We start from the raw sequence: 24,127 nt of genomic DNA on the forward strand, positions 1-24,127 counted from the left end.
TGATGTGGCTTTATTTAAATGTTCTAATTTACTTTAGTTCCAAGATTCTCCATTATCTCTGAATAGAATATACATGGTCAAAAGAGTATATATTTTTCTAAATTAGAAACTTTTACAGTTATTTTCTAAATCTAGTCATTTAGCTACTTTCCATCATTTTGTTTTGTGTTGCCTTATGTGTACTAGTAGATTAAATAGACTTAAGTGTGTCTAAATTTTGATTGAGAAGAAGCTAGAAGAAGCTGAAATCAAGTATGTGGCTAAATATAACATTAGCACTAAACAATAGCTTCTGAACACATTAATGTAATTTATACTCGATGGCCAAATACAGACTATATTAAACTCAACCAAAACTATTGGTTAGGTTTATGGTTCAGTTGCTAGCTTGCTAACCAAGTAGTTTTTTCAGTTTTTTTTTTTTTTTTTTTTTGATGCTTTTTCAACCATGAAATATTTATTCAACAGTACTGTGATTAGACACTTGAATATGTAGATCAGTAGCACATGACCCTTCCCACAGAAATGCTGTAACAACATAGTAGGAACAGTGATGGTAGAATACTAGATTCTAGATAATACTTGGGCTGGCAGCACAAGTAGGACATGAACCAATTGGGGGTGGGGTGAGAGTAAAAGATCCAGGAAAAGTTTACTGGAGGATGAAAGTTGAAATGAACCTTAAATAAGTAGCAGAGCTAGGACAGTAGAAATTGAGGAAAGGAAATACATTAGTCTGTCCTTATCTGTGGTCTCACTTTCTGTGGTTTCAGTTACACTTGGGCAACTGTCATCTGAAAATATTAAGCAGAAATTAAAATAAAATTTTAGAAGTTTTAAATTTTATGCCTATGTAGTGTTATGAAATTTCTTGCCATACTTTAATAATCTGCAAAGGACATGAATCATACTATCATAAAGCATATCCACACTGAATATACCACTTTCCTGTTAGTCATTTAGTGGCCATCTCAATGATTAGATCGACTATTGGCAATGTTGTAGTGCTTGTGTTCAACTAACCCTAGCTTTACTTAATAATGGTCCCAAAATACAAGAATAGTGATTCTGGCAATTTGTAAATGCCATAGAGAAGCCACAAAGTGCTTCTTTTAAGTAAAAAGTTGAAAATCCTGGACTTAATAAGAAAAAAAAATCATATGCTGAGGTTACTAAGCTCTACAATTTAGAATGAATCTTCAATTTATAAAATTGTGAGGAAGGAAAAGAAATTTACAATAGTTGTCACATCTCAAACTGCAAAAGTTATGGCCACAGGTACTTAGTGCTTAGTTATAAGTGCTTAGTTACAATGGAAAAGGCATTAAATCTGTGTATCTATGTAAAGGAAAACCATATAGGATATATAGGGCTTAGTAGTACTACCTGCAGTTTTAGCCATCCATTGGGGATCCTTGAAAATATTTTCTACAGATAAGTGGGAACTACTATAAATAGAACAGGAAGAAAAAAGGTGATTAGAACAGAAGAAATTTTATAACCAAAGGCACACAAGAAATAGGGTATGTGTGTTTAGGGAAATAATTTAACTAGAAAGTTTAACACTAGAAATAAAGTATTCACTTACAAAAAAAAAAATTTGAAAGAATATGTTGGTTTTCAAAACAAATATAATGATTTTTTCTTAGTTGCCTATATATACCCTGAGCCAGAACTGGAGCTCAGCTGTTTATTGTGTTCATATTAACATGAGTATTACATAAAGGGGCTGCAGCTATAGCTCAATGGTAGAGTGCTTGCCTAGTGTGCATGAGATCCTAGGTTCAGTGCCAGGGGTTGGGTGTGGGGCTTCACTGCATAATACCAAATTGTTTTGCTGAGTAATTGTTATTACAGTCAGCCATCTATAGCTATTTCTGTTGCTTCTGCTCTTTGGGTTATCTCACTTTTTAATTTCTGCCAGTCTGGAAGAATGTGGTATGGTATCTCTTTGTGATCTCAACTGGCATTTCCCTTAATACTAATTTCCCTTAATACATTTTTAATTAATTAATTAACATTGTTACATTTTTAATTGTCTTTATCTCTTCATTTATGAATTGTCTACTCATGAGTATGTCAATGTTGTTATTTTGTAAAAATTTTTTCTTATTGTTTGTAGATGTTGTTCATACATTGCAAATCACTCCATCACTGCCTGACTTATCTTTTCACTCCTTTTCTATCTTTTGAGAACATTTTTTAGTATACTAAAGTATATCAGTTTTTTTTTTTCTTTGTGGTTTACTCTTTAATGTCTTTTTAAAGAAGTTCTTACTTGCTCTAAGGTCACATAGGTTTAATCTCCTATTTTCCTTCATGTGCTTCACAGATATTCCTTTCACATTTAAGTGCATTTTCTGCCTGGGGTTGATTTTTTTTGAGTGATTATGAATCTATTTTATTTTATTTCATATTGATGATTTTTCTAATCTTATTCATTAAATGAATATTTTTTCAATGATAGTTAAATGTTTAAACCACTAAAAATTTGTATTCGTGTTAATTGTATAAATAGGCCTTATTTAATTTTTTTTCTAAATGGTTAATCAGTTTTCCCAGCATTATTTAAAAATAAATACATTCTCTTCTTACTGGCTTATAGTGCCACTTTTAACATAGATTGAATTCTTAAATTCTTCATTTATTCCCAGGCAACATCTATTCTTTTCAAATGTCTACATTTGCCATTATAATGCAATTATTGAGGTTTTATACAACATTTAGTATCTGAAAGTGCCTCAGCATCAGAGTAGTCTTCATTTTAGTCCTCAGTCCTCTCCCTTTCCCACACACCAGATTAAGGTTAGAATTTTAACTCTCTTATACTGCCACAACCAATGACAATCTCTTTTTTTGTTGTTGTTTGTTACAACAGTAGAATGTATCTTGACATACATACATGGAGTATACCTTCTTATTTCTGTGGTTCTACATGATGTGGTATTACACTGGTCGTGTATTCATATGTGAACATAGGAAAGTTATGTCCAATTTATTCTACTGTTTTTCCTATTTCCATCTCCCTTCTCTTCTCTTCTTTCCCCTTGGCTAATCCACTGAACTTCTATTCTCCAGCCCTTTATTGTGTGTTAGGATGTTGCTAATAATGTGTTTGTTTCATGATCATAGATTAACTTTGATGGTAGAGGGTAATATGCAGATTCCACAAAATATTATCTGATACCAACAAATAATTTTATTATGCATTTTGGACTCTCAGTGTACATTTTGAGAAGTCCTTTTGCTGCTAACCTCTCACATGATGCTTTTAAAGCATCTTACGGGATGAGCAGTTGTACTTTTCTTCTGGGTGGAAACTTAGGGATGCAAGCAAGGTACCATTGGACTTTGAGGTCAATATTTTTTAACTTTCAGAAATGTAATATTTATCTTGTTGCATAATATGCATGCTCAAAAACAAGTGTGAAAATCCAGATGTTTGTTGTTGGTGTGAAACACCTGTATGTTTAGTCATCCAAACACTTGGACAAACAGATTAATTCTTATCCATATATTTGATATTAAGTACATAAAGGATAAAGTCAACTGGGCACAGTGGTGTGGGATACAGTCCCAGCTACTCAGGAAGCTGAGGCTTAGGTCACTTGAGCCCAGGAATTTGAGACCAGCCTGGGCAGCATAGTGACACCCATCTCAAAAAAAAAAGGGGGGTAGGAAGAAAATAAAGCATAAAGCAAACTATGGGAAAATTGTATATTTGATTGTTAAATTTTCTCATTGATTATTTTGTAGAAACAGAGCAAAGATATAATAGAAGTTCTGAAGATTTTAGTTATTTTTATTTTTATGAAAAGCAGAGTTCTGGCAGAAAAAAAAAACCTTACAACCTCTTTTTTTAGTTATTGAAGGACCTTTATTTATTTATTTGTTTATATGTAGTGCTAAGAATCAAACCCAGTACCTCGCACATGCTAGGCAAAGCGCTCTACCACTGAGCCACAACCCCAGCCCCTAATAACAATCTCTTATTCTCTCTTTTCCTCTCCCTTCCCCTTGTCCCTATTAGCATAATGTTAGATTACAGAGATAACAATTTTTTACAGTATAGCATTTCTTTTTCTAGAATAAGTCTTTTCCATTTGCTAGCAGGTAAATAACTAAAAAACAATTATTTGTCTTTTTCATATTTCAGTTCCTACTGCTAGTCTTTTTTCTATCTAAATGCTTAATTTTTCTTCCTAGACAATTGAAAGAGATGATGGATTCTAGAAGTAGTTAATAAGTCAAGTTCAAAATACAGTGTTAGAATGACCAGTGGGTAGGATATGCTAATTGATTAGATAAAGGTTAAAGAAGAAAGGAATGTAAGAAGTCCCTCAGGACCTTTCTACTCTTCTGGATTGTGGTAAGAATCAGCAAGTTTATTGAGAAGCTTAAGATGGCTCTTCTTAGAAAAGCATGTCTGCAACCTTGGCATTTGGCTGGCAGCCAGGAACTTTGATTTCAGGAAGGTTCATACCACCCTCACTGTTAAAAGTGGCTCACTGGGCCTAAACTGTTTATGTAAACAATGTAGTCTATGCTGATCACCTGCTTTTCTCCTTAAAGTCTGGAATCTTGGTAAGTGCTAGGTAGAACCTTCCTGTGGGACAAGCCTCCAGTAAAAAGTGCCAGCATTTCATATGTGTTGTTACAATTTGTTGCTGGAGAATTTAAGTATATCCTGTATGTATCTTCTGTGAGAACATTCATAGAAGCTTTTGGCTGGTTTCCTCTGATTTTTAACCTGTGTGCCTTTATACCCTTTGCTGATTTTGTTTGAATATTTTGCTGTAATAAATCATAACTGTGAGTACCTCAAAGAGAATAAAAGAAGCAAAGCATGCAAAATAATTTTAAAGATTTATGAAACACATCTAATGTAAGGTGTGTTGATATTCATATCTTGATGAGAAATGAAATTTCAACTAATGAAATTAATATAAGGAACAATGAGAATAATGGGCAAGTCATTACCCATTATTCATGGGTATGGATATGCCTGAGCTCAATTTTGTTACTCTGTGAAATGGATAGGAAAATAAGCAGGTTTATTTCTAAATTCTGTGATTCCATGAATAAATAATTTTTATTTTAATATTCATTTTTTTCTTCCATATTTAAAGTGTGCTACTTTACTAAGAGTTACCACTGGTTTTTTGTTGTTGTTTTGTTTTATTTTGGGATACTAGGGCTTGAACCTAGGATGCTTAACCACTGAGTCACTTTTATATTCTATTTTAGAGACAGAGTCTCAGTAAGTTGCTTAAGGCCTCACTAAAGTTGCTGAGGCTGGCTTTGAACTTACGATCATTGTACCTCAGCCTCCCGAGACACTGAGATTACAGGCTTGTGCTACTGCACCCTGTGCAATAGTCTCTGAAATATAAATATACTTAATTGGGGTCACCTGACAAAATGAGTAAATTCCATTTTGCCTTCAGTGTTAATCTTTTAATGCTAGAGAATATACTCTTAAAAGAAAAAAAATTGTTTTTGAAGGAGTAAGAATCACTGGCATTTAATCACAAATACAATTAATATAGCATGTACTGATTAAATTTAGAAAATTTGCTTAGAAACATTGAAAATTTAAATCATTTTTTTAAGAGAGAGAGAATTTTTAATATTTATTTTTTAGTTTTCGGTGGATACAACATCTTTATTTTTTATTTTTATGTGGTGCTGAGGATCAAACCCAGCACCCCTTGCATACCAGGAGAGCACACTACTGCTTGAGCCACATCCCCAGCCCAAAGATTTAAATCATTTAAATGAAAAATTTCTTAGCAGTGTGAAATTGTCTTCACAACAAATATCAAGAGGAAACATTTTGTCCAGTTAATCACTAAGTTTAGTGTCTAGTTCTGAAAAATAAATGTTCATACTAACTGCATATATTAAATGTATATGGCTTTAATCTTGCTCATTCTGCTATATGACAGATTTGCAAATAATCATCATTAGATGCTGTTCCAAAAAGTGCCTGAAGTTTCCTTTATAGAGTATGGTGGCCACAAGTTTGATGGTTGAGTCCCACAAAAATATCACCAAGTTCCTTTAATGTAAATAAAGTATATAAATACGTCACTGTTTATAGTCAAGTCCATAGAGCAGTGGGCTTAGCGACATTCTCTAAGTAGGAGGAACAAGCTTCTCAGGACCCCAAGTGTCCACAGGTCTTCCATTACTAGCACCATCTGATTATGGTATGGGTCCTATCAGATATTTGAGAGGATCAGTTACTCCCCACCCCAACACACAAACATACATACTTACACACTAACCATATTATTCTCAAAGTCCTTGTAACTCTCCCTAATTGCACTGAAAGTCATAGTTACAGGTCTTTCTACTCTCCAGATACAAATCTTTGGTTAATAGCTCTGGCTTTTCCCTCAGTGTATAATGTGAATTGGAAGAACTGAAAGTCAACTTTTCAGGCATACCCATGTTCAGTCCTAAATTCTACTTTTACAACTAGGAAGAGCTATTTGTTCTTAGATATATAATACACAATCATAAATATATGTATGTACACATATATTAAAATAACTGTAAGATTAATTTAAGCCTATAGGGTCTAAAGTTAAGAAGACTCCAATAGCTGTGTTACCTTATGCAAATGACTTAAATGCTTCAAGGATCAGTTACCTTATCTGTAAAAAAAAAAAAAAAAAGTAGCTACTGCCACCATCATGAGGATTAAATGAATTGGAACATAGTAAGCATTTAGCAATATTTCAAATACAAAGTAAGAACTTGAAAACAGTATCTATTGTTATCAATGTTTTTGTGGGTTTAGAATTTCTTGAAAAATTTGAGCTTTTCGTTTCTTGTCCTTGAATTGGCCTAGTTTTTTTTTAAATGTCTATGAAGTTTTAAATGTCTATGAAGTATTATATTTCTCATGTAGAAGATGAGTTGTTGTTGTTTGTATTCAGTTTTATTCAAATTCAGATTTTTAAAGAATGATTTGATTAAGGAATTATTATTTGTAACTGATTTTATAAAGTTATAGAGATTTGAACATGTATCAAATAGAAGATATTATGTATCATACACGTGTGTATACATATTATACCTGAGATTTACAATTTTAAAATTATTAATATTTTCCTATAGCATACTATTTCTAAATGTTTAATTTTGCTATGATATGATAACATGATCCTGTAATTTCATGTTGGATGAACTCACTTGAACATTTTGTTCTTGTATTTTTAATTTTTCTAATAATTAAGAATGATTTGTTTTGAATTTAATTTCCAAGTTACATATTCCTTTGTTCATAAACTTCTCTGTTCAAAGTATTTGTGGAAAATTTTTTTTTCAATTATTTGTTGTTATCTTATCCCAAGAACCTCAAGGTTTGGCCTGTGCTTTTTGAGCTAAGATGTGCTCCCAATCTTCCAGTTAGGTCAACCACAAAAATTAAGATATGATAGAAGGTCAGTGGAAGAAATTCATATCAAAACAACTACTCACCATGTCATTATGACAGCCTGCTGTAACAAATGTGCTTCTGTTTTAACTTAGGACAATTAATTGCTAAAAGTAATTTAATCTGACAGAGGCAGGGTGTTGAAAGGCTCCTAGAGATGTCATAAAAGCGACCTTTCTGCCCATGTGCTGCCAAAAGCCATTTTTAACAAGGAGCTGAGGAAACAGTACAACTTCTTTTGTACTTTGTTAATTAGTTATTGATTTGAAACAATGCACTTCCAAATACTGTTAGGTGAGTTAGATGCCAGCAAGGTCACTATGTGACAGTCTACTTCTGACAGTCTTTATAGCATATGAGAATTCTTTGAAACCTTTTGTTTTGTTATCATAAAATTGAGATTGCATGGTTTTCTAAAATGACTACAGTTTTTTATCATTAATATTTTCAGTTTAAAATATTTCATATATTAATATTCTGATGCTTAGTCACATTTTATTATATAACATATTTCCAGTCTTCAAAATTCTTATTTGCAGGTTTAATGTCTAATAAGTACATATTCTACAAGGTAGAGGTTCTAGAATTTATTTGTTGGGCATAGTATACCATCTCTTTTTAAAATTGAAAGTGTCCTATAATTCTTTCAGGAAACTCTTTTAAGACTTTTAAATTACATTTCTAAACAAAGCATGTAAGTGCAAGTTAAAACTGCAAGTCCTTATATAAGTCAACTTGTAAGACTGTGTGGAAGATAGAAAAATAGGAGGGAGTGTAAGCTATCCCAGGACTTAAAATTGGGAATTTTCAACTCAGACTGTTGAGTTTTATAGAACTCAGTGTTTTATTATTGAATTGGTCTAATGACTATTTGACCTTGAGCCAGCTACTCATCCTCTGTGCCTCATTTATGCAATAAGAATAATAATAGCACCTGACTCATAGTATTTTTGTGAAATTTCAATTAATTAATATATATAAATGCTTGATCAAAAGCAGGTAAGTAATAACTACCTAATAAATGTTAGCTGCTATTATTAGTATAAATAATTAATAATTAGACACAAAGTCTTATTTTGAATTTTGTATTTAAAATCATGTAATATTTTCAACAGGTATATATAATTTTTTATTTTCTCATTTTTCTTATTAAGTAAATTATAGTATATCTGCTCTATATGGGAAGATTTTTAAATAACATGCTAGAATAGTTCTCTGTGTTTGCATTTTCTGTTGGACAATAAAGGCAACATTTGGTGTGCCCTAAAATCAGCACTGCTAATGAAATATACCAATTTGTTATTCTACTAAAATGTGATAAGTTTTTCAGTTTAATTGTTTAGATAGTGAGAAATCTAGGTTTGCAGTAGATAAAATGTGTTTTTTTTTAGAATAGAAGCATTGTAAAATACTTTAATAAAAATCGTTTTTATTAAAACTATTTCATTTCACTGGGATAACTTGAAAGTTATTTAAGGAGTCTATGTATTGGGAATCTTTTCCCCATGGTCACTCCCATCTATCTATCTTTAGAATTTCTGTTTAGTCTGGTTTGGTGTCCTAAAGAAGTCTTTCAATCTTCTGCCTGAAGACTGAGAATCTGACTGCCTCCAATCTGGAAATTTTAAAGGGATGTAGACTGGGGTGCATTCAATATGCATTTGGTAGTTCTGGGAATATAATTCAGTGATAGAGTATGTGCTTAGCATGTGTGAGGCCCTGAGCTCAATTCCAAGCGTGTGTGCGCACACATGTAAATGATATGAACACTTTTCTCTCTCTCTCTCTCTCTCTCTCTCTCTCGCTCTCTCGCTCTCTTTTTCTGAAACTGATGCCAAGCGTTTAATTTCCCCATTTCAAAATTTTTCGTGTTAGGATGTAGAAAGACATTTGTTAAACTACATGAAATGGAAGAGGGTAAAATAATTTTTCTTATTAAGTAAATTAATAAAAATGAATACAAATCTGCTTCTTAAACAGACTTATTTTAGCATGTGCATCCCACTGTTCTTCAACCTCAGAGGTACCCTTTGCTTTGGAGGATTCTGAAAATGAAGTTTGATCTCAGCTATCCCCCTGTCAGTTGGAGATTAGTTAGAGTTTTTCAGAACTGCTAAATTGGTTACCATTTGTCTATGTGGTGTATCTGTCTTCTAAAATGTTGCCATTTTCTCCACCTTCTTATCCTATTTCTTGTGAATTTATGTTTTTGTTTTTTAAAAAAATACCTTTTGGTATTCATGAGGCAGTCAGACACAAGATGTTTAATCTGCCACAAGATGTTTAAGCTGGAACTACATTCTAAATACTTAGAGCAAGGGTCAGCAAACTTTTTCTTAAAATGCTATATATCAAGTGATTTAGGATTCTAGGCCATTCTGACTGCCTCAACTTCTTGTCTCCACTGTGATTCTATGGTGAAAGCAACCATAGATAACACATAAACAAGTGTTGGAATGGAACCATCATTTGACCCACTTATCCTACTCCTTGGCTTATACCTCAAATACTTAAAAAATCAGCATACTGCATGATGCAACCACATCAATGTTGATAGCAGCTCAATTCACAATAGCCAAGCTAGGGAACCAATCTATGTGCCCTTCAGCAGATGAATTGATAAAGAAAATATGGTATATACACAATGGAATATTACTCTGTCATAATAAAGAATGAAATTATGGCATTTGATGGTAAACCGATGGACTGAGAATATCATGCTAAGTGAAATTATCTGGTCCCCCAAAATCAAAGGCCGAATTTTCTCTCTGATATGTGATGCTAACCCACAACAAGGGAGGGTAGGGAGGGGAAGAATTGGATTATACAAAGGGGAATGAAGGTAAGGGAGGGGAGATGGGAATAGGAAAGACAGTAGAATGAATCAGATATAACTTTCCCTTGCTCATACATGAACACATGATAAATGTAACTCCACTTTATGAACAACAAGAATGGGATTATAACTGCAATGGGTTATAGTCCATGTATGTATAACATGTCAACATACACTCTACTGTTATGTATATCTAAAAACAACAAATAAAAAGTAAATAAATCATTTTAAATGCATTCAGAAGAACATAATTACCCTGGAATACAGTCATATATACTTATGGGGTTTTTTTTAGGTTTTTTTGTTTATTTTATTTTTTTGTTTAGTTTTGTTTGTACTAAAAACAAGTGTATATGACTGTATTCCAGATAACAGTCAGCCAGCTTCCAGAGTGGTGTTTCTCCACTGTTTTTTAGTTTTTATTGATGCTAGCTTTATTGATATATAATTTATATAAGTTGTGCTAATTTTAATTAAACAGTTAGATGGTATTCGATAAATATATGCACATGTAACCATCTATAAAAAAACGTTTACATCACTTCAAAAATTTTCACTATGCAGCCAGTTCCTTCATCCCGTGTCCTAACCCTGATGACCCTGATTTGTATTCTAACACTACAGTTTCAGCTTTTCTAGAATTCTTATCAACTGAATTATACTATATGTAGTTTTTTGTGTCTGGATTCTTTCACTTAGCCTTATTCTTTGTTGTAGTTGTATAAATGTCAGAAAATTAATAATAGTTTTCTAATTAATAATAATTAGGTTCATTTTCTCTCTTTTAAGTGGCAGAAGCTATTTGAGTGAGAGAAGGACACATTGAACTTTCAGAAAATAAACTCCTTCATTTCACAGTGAAGGTCTTTTTTCATATGAACCTGGTGGACAATATATGATATCTGCATACACAATATTCTTGTATCTTTTTCTTTAGACTCTTTGCTCTTCAGTTCATCACTATTAAGTGAAGAAGCACTGGTTAGACCTACTTAGAGAGATGTTAAGTATGTTGTAATATTATGGGCTCTATAAAGTAATTATAAGATTACCGTTATAAAGTTTGTGAGTACCTGGGTGTGAATTCTGGCTCTGCCATATACTAATAATTTTCTTGAGTAAATTTCTCAATCCTTATTCATATGTTTATCAGAGTTAATAGTTTTGCCTAACTTATAGGAATAAATAAGTTAATATTTGCAATGTATTTAGATAAATGCCTGCCATAATGTGTGTTATAGAAGCATTAACTGTTAACATATTATGATGCATTTAGATTTTCCTAACGGGGAAGCTTAAATTTTATTAATGTGAATATAATCATCAGTTTACTTTTTGGAAATGTTCAGGAGTGCAATGGAGCACAGTTTTGTAATTTATACACATATAAAGAATACAACCAACTCTACCTTCCATGCTAGGTCACACCTTTTTTGTGTGACAGTATGACCCAATCACAAAGTATTTGGCACCACATCTATAAAAGATGGGTATAATTATTTGTTTAGCCATCTCCTTTTAAACTAACTCTTTTAAATTGTTGGTTTACATTTTATATTTAAACAGATTAAAAGGCAATGTTTTAGTCAATTCAATATTGCAACCATTTGTTAACAACACTTTTAACACAAATGATTTTAAAGGATAGATGATGTAGTATTAAGTTCAGACATGTGAAATAGAAAGACCAGCTTGCAATCTAGCAAGCTATAGGACCTTGAGGAAATCAGTCTTTATAAATTGGGATATTTAAAGCATTCTTGTCTTAAAGTCATTGAGAGAAAGCAGTTATGAAAGAAAGCACATGGCCAGTTCAAGTGGATAGTGTTCTGGGCGAGAGATGGTTATAGCTTGAATTTATACACATATAAATATTTGTGTTCAGTGGTTGTTATATTTTGTTGGGCTTTTGTTTTTGTTTTTTAATGACAGACTTTCACTGTGTTGCCCAAGATGGTCTCACACTTCTGGGTTTAAGTAATCCTGCTGCCTCAGACTTAAGTAGCTGGGACTACAGGCATGCACCACCATACCCAGCTTTTATTTGTATACATGTTTATATTTGACATTTACATGTGACATAACTGAAATTAGTGACAGCTATGTATTAGTTCAAAGTCACAAATGTTACACTTGTTTGTATAGAAATTTTGTGCTTGCCAGTATAGTTACAGGAAGATTTACATGAAATAAAAGTAATCTTAAATTTTTCATTTTAAAATTGGGTATTTTAAAAATCTTTGTGTTTTCAGTTTACTGAAGTGAATTTTAAGTTTAAAGTATATATCATAAGAGTATTCATTTTATATCTTTCTAGCAACAGGTTAGCTGAAGAAAAATCTGTCAAATTTGGCAGTAGTTCAGAAAATATGTGAACCTGTCACAGTAAGCAGTCTCAAAGGGTGAAATGCATTACAGGAGCTAATTAACCTTAGAAAATAATTACACAAATATGCAAATGTTGTTTAGATAATTCCATGTGTTATCAGCACAGGTAGTCCATCATAAATGCAGACCTTGCAATGCCTAGGTAGTAGAATCTGGCATGGTCGATAAGGCTTTGGTTACTCATCACTTCTGTTTGGCATTTAAGGATTAATGGTGGCAAGAGTACACCAGGAAATTCAACCTGTACTCTTAATATAGCAGAATTCCATAGTGTAAATATCCTATAAAGTCTGCCACCAGCAAAATCTAATTAATGGATTTACTTCTTGCTTTTTCCGTGTACTTTATACGTTTGCATATTCTCAAATCATCCAACTTGAATCAAGTTACTCAATACAAAATGCATTATAATGTGAAATTTATGGAGAAACTTGTACAATTTAGTGTATTTGCATTTCTGTAATTGAAGCATATTAGGAAGCCTTTACTATTGAAATCTGTTTAATCTCAGAATACACTATTGATAATATATACACTCTGGATTATAGTTTATAAATATATAATGATTGTGCACACAGTGTGGACTGTGGGTTGGAATGACACAAATTTGCCTTGGTATAGCATCACTTCATTTATAAAATTGAGATTTTAGTTTGTAATATTTGTAATGTAACACTCCAGAATTATACATTTAATTGACTCTAATTAATTCCTGTGCTTAACTGAAGAATTTTTTAAATCCTAAAATATGGGGATCTCTCTCTCTCTCTCTCTCAAATACTATCGATAGTAAAAAACCTTGGGAGATAGAAGAATAAGAGAGCCAAACTGTTTATAGCTAAGATTTATCTCCTTTATTACCTGTTTTTTAAAGTAATATTTTGAATAAAACTCTGTCACTAATTCTTCAAGAATGGAGTCAACCTTCTTTTGATGATTCAGGATCACTGTTGTCCCTGTCAGTTATTGTGCTTTAAATACAGTACTGCCCTTACCTTGCTCAGTGATAATACTCATAGTCTCAGACTGTATGTGCTCTTTGAATTTTTTATAGTTTTTCTATTTCTTAAGTTACTTTGCCTCTTGTAAATTGTAGTGGACTTTATACCTTCATATCTAAAAAATTCTAAAGACCATGCTCAGATGCTAATTCTCTCCAAGGAGTCATCAATAATTAGAATAGTATTTTTGACTTTTTGTTGTTTATATTTTTATTATGAAAAGCATTACTTTGTAGATATATAGATGGTTCAGAAAAGTGTAAAGAAGTTATAAAGAGAAATATTTATAATCCTATAGTCCATAAATAGTATATCTGCTTTTAATAGTTTTGTTTACTTCTTTTGAAATGTCTTTTTTAAAGCTATCTTATATAGTGAAAATTATACTACATATAAAATCAAATGAGCTCCATGCATTATATGTTAAATTCATCAAATAGGTAAATACTATATCCTTAGACTGATAAACTATAATTTATTTAACTACTTCTCCATTATCAAATATTTAAGCTTCATTCAAATTTTTGCTGCTATAAATGAGAAAATGATGAATATCTTTGAGCATCAGTCTTTTGCCATTTCCAGATTAGTAGAAACTAGATTCATTTTCGTGTTTAAATACTCCTTTTTTCTTTTTTTGTAAACATACTCCATAATATTTTGTCCACATTATTGTTGTCAGTAACACTAACATTGTTAGTTGTTATTGAGTGATGATAGCATGCTTTGTATTTATAGTTGGAATCCAAAAAATAATGTCTTCAGGTTACTTATATTTTATAAAAGGAAGAAGAAATAACCTGAAAGATTAAAAATAAATGAGACAAAAAAACAATGAAATGGTATAGGATTCAATTTAATCTCCCATGACTGATATAACAACTGGTAAGTAATCTTGAACAAACATATTTTGCAGTAGTTTTAAATGTGACATGATACTAACACAGGTCAGTTATAAGATTTTGTGGGTCAAGTTAAACCCTTGTCACTTCTGCACAAGATTCTAATCTTCAGTTAACTTGACATTTCCCAGGAAGACTGATAAGGAGATGTTTTAAGTTGGGTTTCCCAGTTTAATGAATTTTGAAATGGAGATTTGTATGCAAGAAGTTTGTTCAGGAATTTTCTTGGGATTACCTCCTATTAGGAAGTGGGGAAAAAAATAGAATGAGCAGAAGTTGCAGCAGTCACAACAAAAGTCTAAGCTTAGAAAATGTATCTATAAGGTCAGGTTTCATTACATAGCCCCAGTACAATTACTGATAAGCTCTTTCTGCATTCTCCAGTGTTTGTATAATAAATTTTGTGATCGTTTCATATGAATATATAGAAATGTGTTAAGTATGTATGGTCATTTAAAAGAATAGCTGTAAAGAATACATTTCTGTAACAGCCACCACAGTCAAGAAATGGAACCATGGAAGCCACCAACAGTCACAACTATTTTCCAGTCACAACTCATTTTTCCTTAGCTGATTTTTATGATACTGATTTTTATGATAACCATTTTCCTACTTTTTAAATTTATGAAAGGTAATTAACAAAGTCTAAAAAATCACTACTACTGTTTCTTTCTAATTATTATTTTTTCATTCATATTATACACACATCTTAGGTATGGGTAATTTCATATTTATGTTACTAATATTTATCTTTAAAGTATATTTGTATTTTCATATATGACTGTAAAGTTATAGGTAATCAGCTTGAAGAGAAATATTGGGTTTTTATTGTTAATTATTACATTGATATTTAATGAGCAAGAAGACAAAGCTATTAGCTTCAAGAATTTGATAATCTTAACAAGCAATCACAGCATAGATCCTTTACTGCACTAATGGGAAGCACACGCAAGATGTTGTTAGAGAATGTTGTCTAACCTTGGGGTGACATTGAATACTTTCTAGATACCTCAGTTGGGGACCAAAGACAAGTAGGATTTGTACAAATAGGTGAAGGTAGTAGGTAAATTGAGGGTAGAGCTCAAGGGTCACTTCCCAATCAAAGGAAATAGTCCAGAAACAAGAAGAGTATGGCACAACTAGGGTTACTGCAATTTCCTCCTTGCAACTGGTACACAGAGAGTGATCCCTGTTTTCTCTCAGAAGGCAAATGATTTCTTTTAGTTACTGCATTTTGCAGGACAATGGTGAGAGATTCTGTACAAGAGATAGATGGATACCAGATGATGAAGTGCCTTGGATATCATACCAAGGAATATAAATTTCATCTTGAAGGCAATGAGAAAACTTAAGAATTAAACAGGAAGTGACTGACTTGGCAACATGATTGTATTTGCATTTTGGGGAAGGAATTTTGGGGAAAAGAATGGAATTCTTTCTACAGAGTTAAAGCAATCCTAGAAACAGAAAAACTGGGATAGAGATTGTGTAGTCATTCACTTGTGAAGTTTTATGAGAAAAGTGGACAGATTTAAGAGACAGTTGGAGACAGAGTCAACAGGATTTTGATTAAATGAGGATTTTGAGGGAGAGAGAAGTAAAAAATTATGCTCAAGTTTCACTTGGATACAAGGAACAGATAATATCACAGGTTTGGAGAATAAGTTTTAGTATAATGTTGGATTGGTTGAGTTTGAAGTTTCTATGGGCCTTCCAAAAGGAAATGATTAGTAAGCAGTTGTCTTTGTGAATGTGGAAAGAAATCTAGGGTAGAGATTGATATTATGAAACAATAGCTTAATAAGTTATTGTAAAATTTCTAAGTTGAAAAATTTGTCTTGATTTTGGAATCCATGACATCATACATTCTTAGGAAATTAGTCTGTTACTGTTAAAGCATCTAAGAAATAATTGTACAAAACATTTTCTTGATGTTTAGTTCTTAGCAGTTTATTTTTTTATCAGTATTATTTAGTTTTTTAATTTTTATTGTTTTAGTTTTTACATTATCTAGGTTTTAGCTTTAGCCATAATATGTATCAACAGTAGAAATAAATACAGCGAAGTGAAGTTACTCAAGAATTTTTCAAATTTTGAGCAATATATATATATATAGATTTATTAGGATTTAGCTAATTAGAAAGAAATGTGGAAACTATGTTTATATATTGATGTTTCTTACAGTTCTATAAATAAAATATGTATAAATGTGGCTGCATAACCAATGTGATCCTGCAATCTGTACACGTGGGAATAATAAGAATTCATACCCCATTTGAATCAAATGTATGATATATGATATGTCAAGATCAATGTAATGTTTTGAGCAACTAATAAATTTCTGAGGTTTAAAAAAAATTAAATAAATATACACTTTTACAAACAAACAAAAAAAAGAAAATGCTTTTAGAAAAAAAATATGTTTTTAATAAATTCAATAGAAAATATCCATTGTTCATTTTTCTCCTTATTTTCAGCTTAGTTATTTATAATCTTATCAATCAAATAATTTAGATATAGGTATACTGCAAACATTGCCAGATGTAAGTATAGGAACATAGCTAAATATTTAGTGTTATGTTCTTTGAATCATAAAATCACTATAACTGTCAGCTAATAATTCTAATGTACTTAGATGTGTTTTAATATCTCAGGTATACCTGGATTGTTCCCCCTAAAAATTCAGTTTATTTTAAATAATTTGTTTCAGAGTTAAGCTTAGTAATAAAATACTAATAGTTTTAATACTAATTTATTAATTAGCATTTATTAATTTAAATAAATTTATTAATTTAAATTTTCAGTGTAGTTCTTTTGTTATTGTTTTAAATGCACTATAACCATTTTATGTCTTACATGTATGCAAGCATATAATTAAATTATTGATTACTGTGATAGTAATTTGTTTTCTTTGTAGGAGAATGGTTCTCCTGAAGAACATGCCATCTATGTTTGGGACCATTTCATAGCCCAGTCTGCAGCTGAGAATGTATTTTTTGTTGCTCACAGCTATGGAGGACTTGCTTTTGTTGAACTGGTAAGTGCACATTTAATTGTATTTTTAATTTTTAATTCCCATTATCCTTAAAGTTTTATTTCCTGTATTCCCTTTTTCAGTATCATTATTTTAACTTATTATATAAAGGATGAGAGTAGATATCTTGAGTAAACAAATTTGTGATATTTATGAAGAGTATAAAAGTTTAAGATGACAGAGATTTTCAGTTTAACCAGAATCTCTTTACCTATTCCTTATTTACATATATTTTTTAAATTTCTATATTGTAGTCCCAGTTTCTACACATTTCATATTTATATCTCCTGTTTTTTATGTGTTCCACTGAAGCTTATATTTTCTGTAAAGTATATAAAACTGGGAATATTTTGATTTTTTCACTGACATTTTATCTCTATTATTTAGTACTTGATACTTGGTCAGGATTTATATAATTAATACTAAAACTACCAGAAAAATTCCATTAATATGATTCTAACTAGAATGCATTGCTTGGCTTTGCATTTCAAAAAAAATTTGTATTTCAAAATAATTGGACTTTTCGAGTTCATGTGTAAAATTATGTGTACATGAGAGAAAAAGCTACTAAAATTTCTGAATTTTGTCTTTATTATATGCAGTATCACAAGCAGCATAATCTTATGCCAGTGTGGCAATTGTGATATAATCAATACTAAAGAAGCACTAATGAAGAATTTGTGCCTCCATGTCCATACTCCCTTATGTCAAGAAGATACCATTACTATAATAAAATGATTAGTGTGATAAAAGTACATCTGATAATTTTAAATCCAAATGGATTAAAGCAAACATTAAAAGTAGGCACAATATCAATTGTCTAATTTTTGTGTTTCTAGACTTTGGTGAGTATTTCTGTATGTCATGGAAACTAAATAAATTCTCATGGACTTTTCTACTGTTTTATGCATTATTGCTTCTTTAGATGATGTAGATTTAAAACTGATGGTGACTTCTGACACTTGAGAATGCTTTAGCCTACATAAATCTACAAATTCTTAAGCTATTTTAAGATCAATAAGTAAATTAAATCACTTATTTCTTTAATTTACTTCAGTTTTTAGGGATTATTTTCAAGTAATTTTCTCTGCTAAAATTATTTATTCATATATAACAGATATCTTAAGTTAGCTCTTTAGCACATTAATGTGATATATTTTTAAAAATATAAATGTTACTTTTCAAAGAATTCCTTCCAACACCTACAGATACATAATTATACAGACATAGATGCAGATAGCTTATTTTTTCTCTATAAGCCATTAAATTACTTTAAACAAACTTTTTGGACTTGTAGAGTGACTTAAAATATGTGAGAACCTGAAACATTCATCAAATTTCAGATTTCTGTGAGAAATAGAGTCCTTTTTATTTTTCTGCCTTTAATTTATAAAAACCTTTATCATACCAAATTTGGAATTTAAGTGTATTTTGGACCATTTTAAAAATGAACTTAAGATGCCAGGGTTGACAGATGACCAGTATGTCAGTCCTGTTTTGCCTGTCCTTCTTGTCACACACTGGTGGATATTTCTCCACTTTTGTTCCACTTTAATATAAAGCACACAGATGTTTCAGAACAAGACTTGACTTCTGACCTTGAGGCTATTAGGGTCAGGGTCCTCAGGGCCTGTGAAATTATCACAAGCTGAGCTAAAGTTTTTCTCCATCACAGGAAGTAACCAGTAAGTAAGAAGTTAAAAAGGAGCTTTGTCAGAGAGACAAGATGGTCTCAGTAAGGGTCAGCTTCTGTAGTCTGCTATCTCTGCAGGAGGCACATGCTTGGGAGGAGGAATATAATATAACCACTGGCACATCACATATCTGTCAGGCAACACTAGGGCTGAGAAGTCTATTTAATGTAATATACCTTGTTTAGTTTTTAAAATATGAATGGCAATTATCTCAACTTCATATATATGCTACTTTTTGAGAAATAAGTGATTGTAGTATGTAATAGAGGTATACAGATGGTGGCAACTGAAGAAAGAGTGCTTCCTGACCTAATAAAATGGATCCTCTAAGCAAATAACATTGTATACTGATGAGTTTAACCTTAATATTTTACAAACTCGATGAATATATTTAAGTTCATTATGTTTCTTTTTTAAAAGGCTTTTTAAAAAGCATTGTTAAAGAAACCAAATACTGAAATGCTTTTAAACCTTTTGCTTTTGCTAAAACTGAATAATTTCTTTCATATTCTAATATTCTTAGGGAAAAGTCATGGTGTTTAAAATGTTAACAAATATTTATTCTCTCTGGATTTTTCAATAGAATATATGAAATTATTTTACATGGATTAAAAATTTTAACATAGCTTTACAAGAAAGTGAACTGTGAAGATTAATATATAAATCATAAATTATTAATTAGTTTTTTATCTCAATAGTGCATTTTATTTTTATATATATATATATATATATATATATATATATATATACACATATACATATATGTGTGTGTGTGTGTGTGTATATATATATATATATATATATATATCATACATCAGAAACTTTGGATTCCAGTAAGTTTAAATTTTTTCTTTGTTTTTTCAGTGCTAGCCATCAAACTCAGGGCCTTGTGTGGTTCTCTCTTTTTCTCTCTCTTGCTCTTAGTTTGCAGCATTATGTGTGAATGTATCATTTTTCTACCACTTATTTTATACCTGCTGTAATTATTAACCATAATTAGAATGTACCAGATTCATCTGGAAGACAACTACATAAACAAGTTCACTGGGGTGTTGTTTTGTTTGTTTGTTTGTATTTTTTCTGTGCTGAAGATCAGATCCAGGGCTTCACACATGGTAGGCAAGGCATTGTGACATTAAGCTGCATCCCAGCCCTTTTTAAATTTTTTATTTTGAGACAGGGTCTCACCAAGTTGCCCAAACTGGCCACTAACTTTTGATCCTCCCACCTCAGCCTTTAGAGGTGTTTCAGACTTGCACCATCGTGCCTTGCTCACATTCTTCTTTAGGTCATGAATGTCAGAAAAAGTTATTTTAATGTAAACTGTGTGACAAGTACAGTTTCACCAATAAATGCAATTACTTTTAGTACTTATTGTTTGACTAACAGGTACCAGTCAGGACTCAGGATGAAATGCATCTTGACATCCACTAAATGAAAACTGTGTATAATTGTTGGTTAAAATTAAATGTGCTGCTAATAGATATCTGAAGATAAATTACTTTTAAATTATTGAGCTTTCATATTATACTAGTTATTGTTTATTAAAACTGAGAACATTGATTATTTCCTATGTTAAAATGTTGACTTTCTCCTGTAAAAGATGTTATTTTCAAAACCAATGCTCATTTTTGGGAGTAAATCTTGGACTCTAAACAGATCTAACTTCATGAACACAATTTACAGTTTGTGAGAAAAGTTATACTAAAAACTACCTTTCTCTGCTTTTGCTTACATCATATAGTAACAATTCACATTTCTAATTTGCTAAATTTTCTATGATTCTAGTAAAAATTAGTATTGATAAAACTGTTCTTATATCTCTCACAGAGTTCAGTCACTACAAATGTAAGTATTTAGTTTATGAACTGATAATGAATGTTTGAAAGCAATCACTTTGCAGTTATCAGTTCTACATATTTAAAGTGTTGCCAATATTTAAATTTACAATTATTAAATGATCATTTCTGTCTTAGAAAATTTATTTTATAACTTGTGGAATTAGTAATCATAATTAGAATGTACCTACCAGATTCATTTGAAAGACATCTACAAATAATGGATCTTACTTTTGTCTTATTAGCTGTTAAAACTTAAGGCTGTTTTTAAAAATTAACTGTCATTTTAAAACAAGGCAATATTTGACCTTTTTCATTATTTCTTCTCCATCCACTTTAATAAAGTGATTCATTGCTTCTATTATTAGCCGTTTCAGAGTGTTTTGTTCTTGTCTTTCCAAGTGATGATCAGTTTGGCAAAATCAAATAACCTTAAATTTTTCCTTTTTTGAAAATGAACTGGTTTTCCTTGTCAGTACCCAGTCACCAATCTCTGCTCACCTTACCATATCTATTTGTAGCCCTCAATAAATCAATTTGCATTCAGATTTCATTCCTTAAATAAATGTGCTCATATTTTTTGTAAAACATATTAAATATTTTATTAAATGTTTCACTAGTTTATTGAATACTCTGAGCTGATTAAAAAAATCATTATCTTTCTTATTATTTATATTTCCTTTCCCATGTTATTAGTGGTATGTTCACAACCACCATTAAAAACATCACTTAGAAATGTGTGAAAACAGCTTCTTTTGAAAGAGTGTCTCTACCCACTTTTGATTTTGGTTTCTCCATGCTTGTCAGCACTTGATTGGCATCTCACTTGCATGTGAATTAAGGAATGAAGGGAACTCTATTTTCCTGCCATTGTTCCATGCTGGGCTCCCTGGCCTCCAGGCAGCCTAAGCTGCCCTTGAGCAGCTGATAGAGGACTAGTTTTTGGAGGAGCTATGTGAGGACACTCAACCTCAGTCTACTTTCAGTAGATCTTTTTAAATTGCCTAGAGCATGATTTAGAATTACACTGAATAAAAGGTAGAATAAAACTAAAGTTATCTTTTACCTTTAGAGATATCAATTAACTATAACCTTAAAGAAGTAATAATTTATTTTGTCCATAAAGAACAAAGTAAATTGGACATTTGTAAAATGTCTGCTTAATGTGATCAATGGGAATACCTAAAAGTTGGAGTGCTGGGAATCTCAAGAATTGAGGGGAGGTAAAATGAGAGAAGATAAGTCAGAGAAAAATTGAGTCAAAATAGTATCAAAATAATTCAGGCTGAAAACACTCTTACAAGCCTACTTTAAAATCTAGGTAAAAAAATCTGAAAAATAAGGTGTCATTTCAGTAAAAACTACAAAAAATCCTAATTAGTTTGTTTTTAAGTTGTTTTGTGTGTGTGTGTGTGTCTATCTTGACTTGCCCAAATGATCTAGAAACAACTTACGAATAGATCTAATATTGTCCCCAAATTTCAGAACACAAGATATTACAATCTAAATAGTTAAATATCCTACAGTTACTTCACCAGTAACTTTTATTAATAAATTTATTAGTTCTACCTCCTCTCCATTTAAATATTGATTGATTTGGAAGTTCTGCCTGATCAATTCTCTCACATTAGACAGTATTATTGTTTTTGCTCTGATATAAGTCTCTTTAATCTTCAACTCACTCTTCTAAGTATAGTCTTTTCAATAAAAGAGGAAAACTATTAAAACTAAAATTATATCTTCATAATATGGTATGGCAGTCTATGGAATAAGCCCAGAAGACTTTACATTTCATTCCACCCATTAGTTTAATGTTAACTTTAATTTAATCATTAGCTTATTTTGGTATGTTTTCATTTTTTAAACTTTTTTTTAGATGTAACTTACTTATCTTTATTGATATGGAGATATAATAGAGAGTTTTTAAAGCTAATAGAGATACAATTCACATACCATAAACTTCGTCCTTTAAAGTGTATAATCCAGTGGTTTTAGCATATTTATGAAGTTATACAACCATAAGCCATGTCTAATTTAGATAGTACCCCAAAGTTGGAGAATACTAGATATTTTAACATGAGTCATCTTAAATATCTGCCTCAAGTGTTTCTGTTACTTGAGATAATTTTTTGAATCTAGATATTCTGTTGTCCCAGAACTGTTTGTTGAAAAGACTATTATTTCCCTTCTGATTTGTCTTAACACCCTTGTCAAAATTAGCTAAATATAAATGAAAGGGGGTTTTATTGAACTCTGAATTCTATTCCATTGATACATATGCCTGTCCTCATGTCAGTACCACATTACTTGCTAATTATAACTTTGTAGTGGGTTTTAAAATTAGAAAGTGATTGAACTTTGTCCTTTTCATGTTTGCTTTGATACTAAAGGCCCCTTGCATTTCCATATGAATTTTATGATCGATTTATTAATTTCTGTAAAAAAAATAGAAGGAAAAGTATTTTGATTGGGATTGATTAAATTTGTAGATCCATTTGGGATTATTGCTATCTTAATCATATTCTTTTTCAATCCATGAACATGGGGTTTTTTTTTTTTCCATTTATTTAGGTCTTTTCAAAAATGCTTTGCAGATTTTAGTAGACAATTCTAAGCACAATTTTTCATATCTCTGGTTGTATACAAATTAGAGTCACACCATTAGTGTCTTCATCCATGTATTTAGGATAATAATTTCCATCTCATTCCACTGTATTTCCTACCCCCATTCCCTACTTGCTTCAACTCCCTCCCCTTTGCACTGTCTAGAATTTTTCTATTCTTCCCATGCTCTCCCCACCAACCCCATTATGAATCAGCATCCTTATCTCAGAGAAAATATTCAGCATTTGGTTTACCATATTTTCTTTATCCGTTCATCAACTGAAGGACATCTAAGGTTGGCCCCATAGTTTAGTTATTGAAGTCTTACACATTTTTATAAAATTTATTCCTAAGTATTTTTTGTGTTGTTATTCTATGTGAAA

The 24,127-nt window shown here is 31.2% G+C and overlaps 1 protein-coding gene across 13 annotated transcripts in view; it reads left to right on the forward strand.

The window, feature by feature from the left end:
- Positions 1-24,127, forward strand: part of Arb2a (ARB2 cotranscriptional regulator A) — a 474,828-nt gene that overhangs the window by 252,141 nt on the left and 198,560 nt on the right. For 12 of the 13 annotated variants that reach the window (XM_027927921.2, XM_027927922.2, XM_071612418.1 and 9 more), the window contains one exon: positions 17,492-17,611. In XM_027927921.2, the coding sequence (XP_027783722.1) occupies positions 17,492-17,611 (120 nt within the window). Of the gene's footprint in view, positions 1-17,491; positions 17,612-18,210; positions 18,431-24,127 lie in introns of those variants that run through there. The other variant, XM_071612421.1, reaches the window with a different exon arrangement.

Source organism: Marmota flaviventris, chromosome 5 (assembly GCF_047511675.1).
Source record: "Marmota flaviventris isolate mMarFla1 chromosome 5, mMarFla1.hap1, whole genome shotgun sequence".
Taxonomy (NCBI): domain Eukaryota; kingdom Metazoa; phylum Chordata; class Mammalia; order Rodentia; family Sciuridae; genus Marmota; species Marmota flaviventris.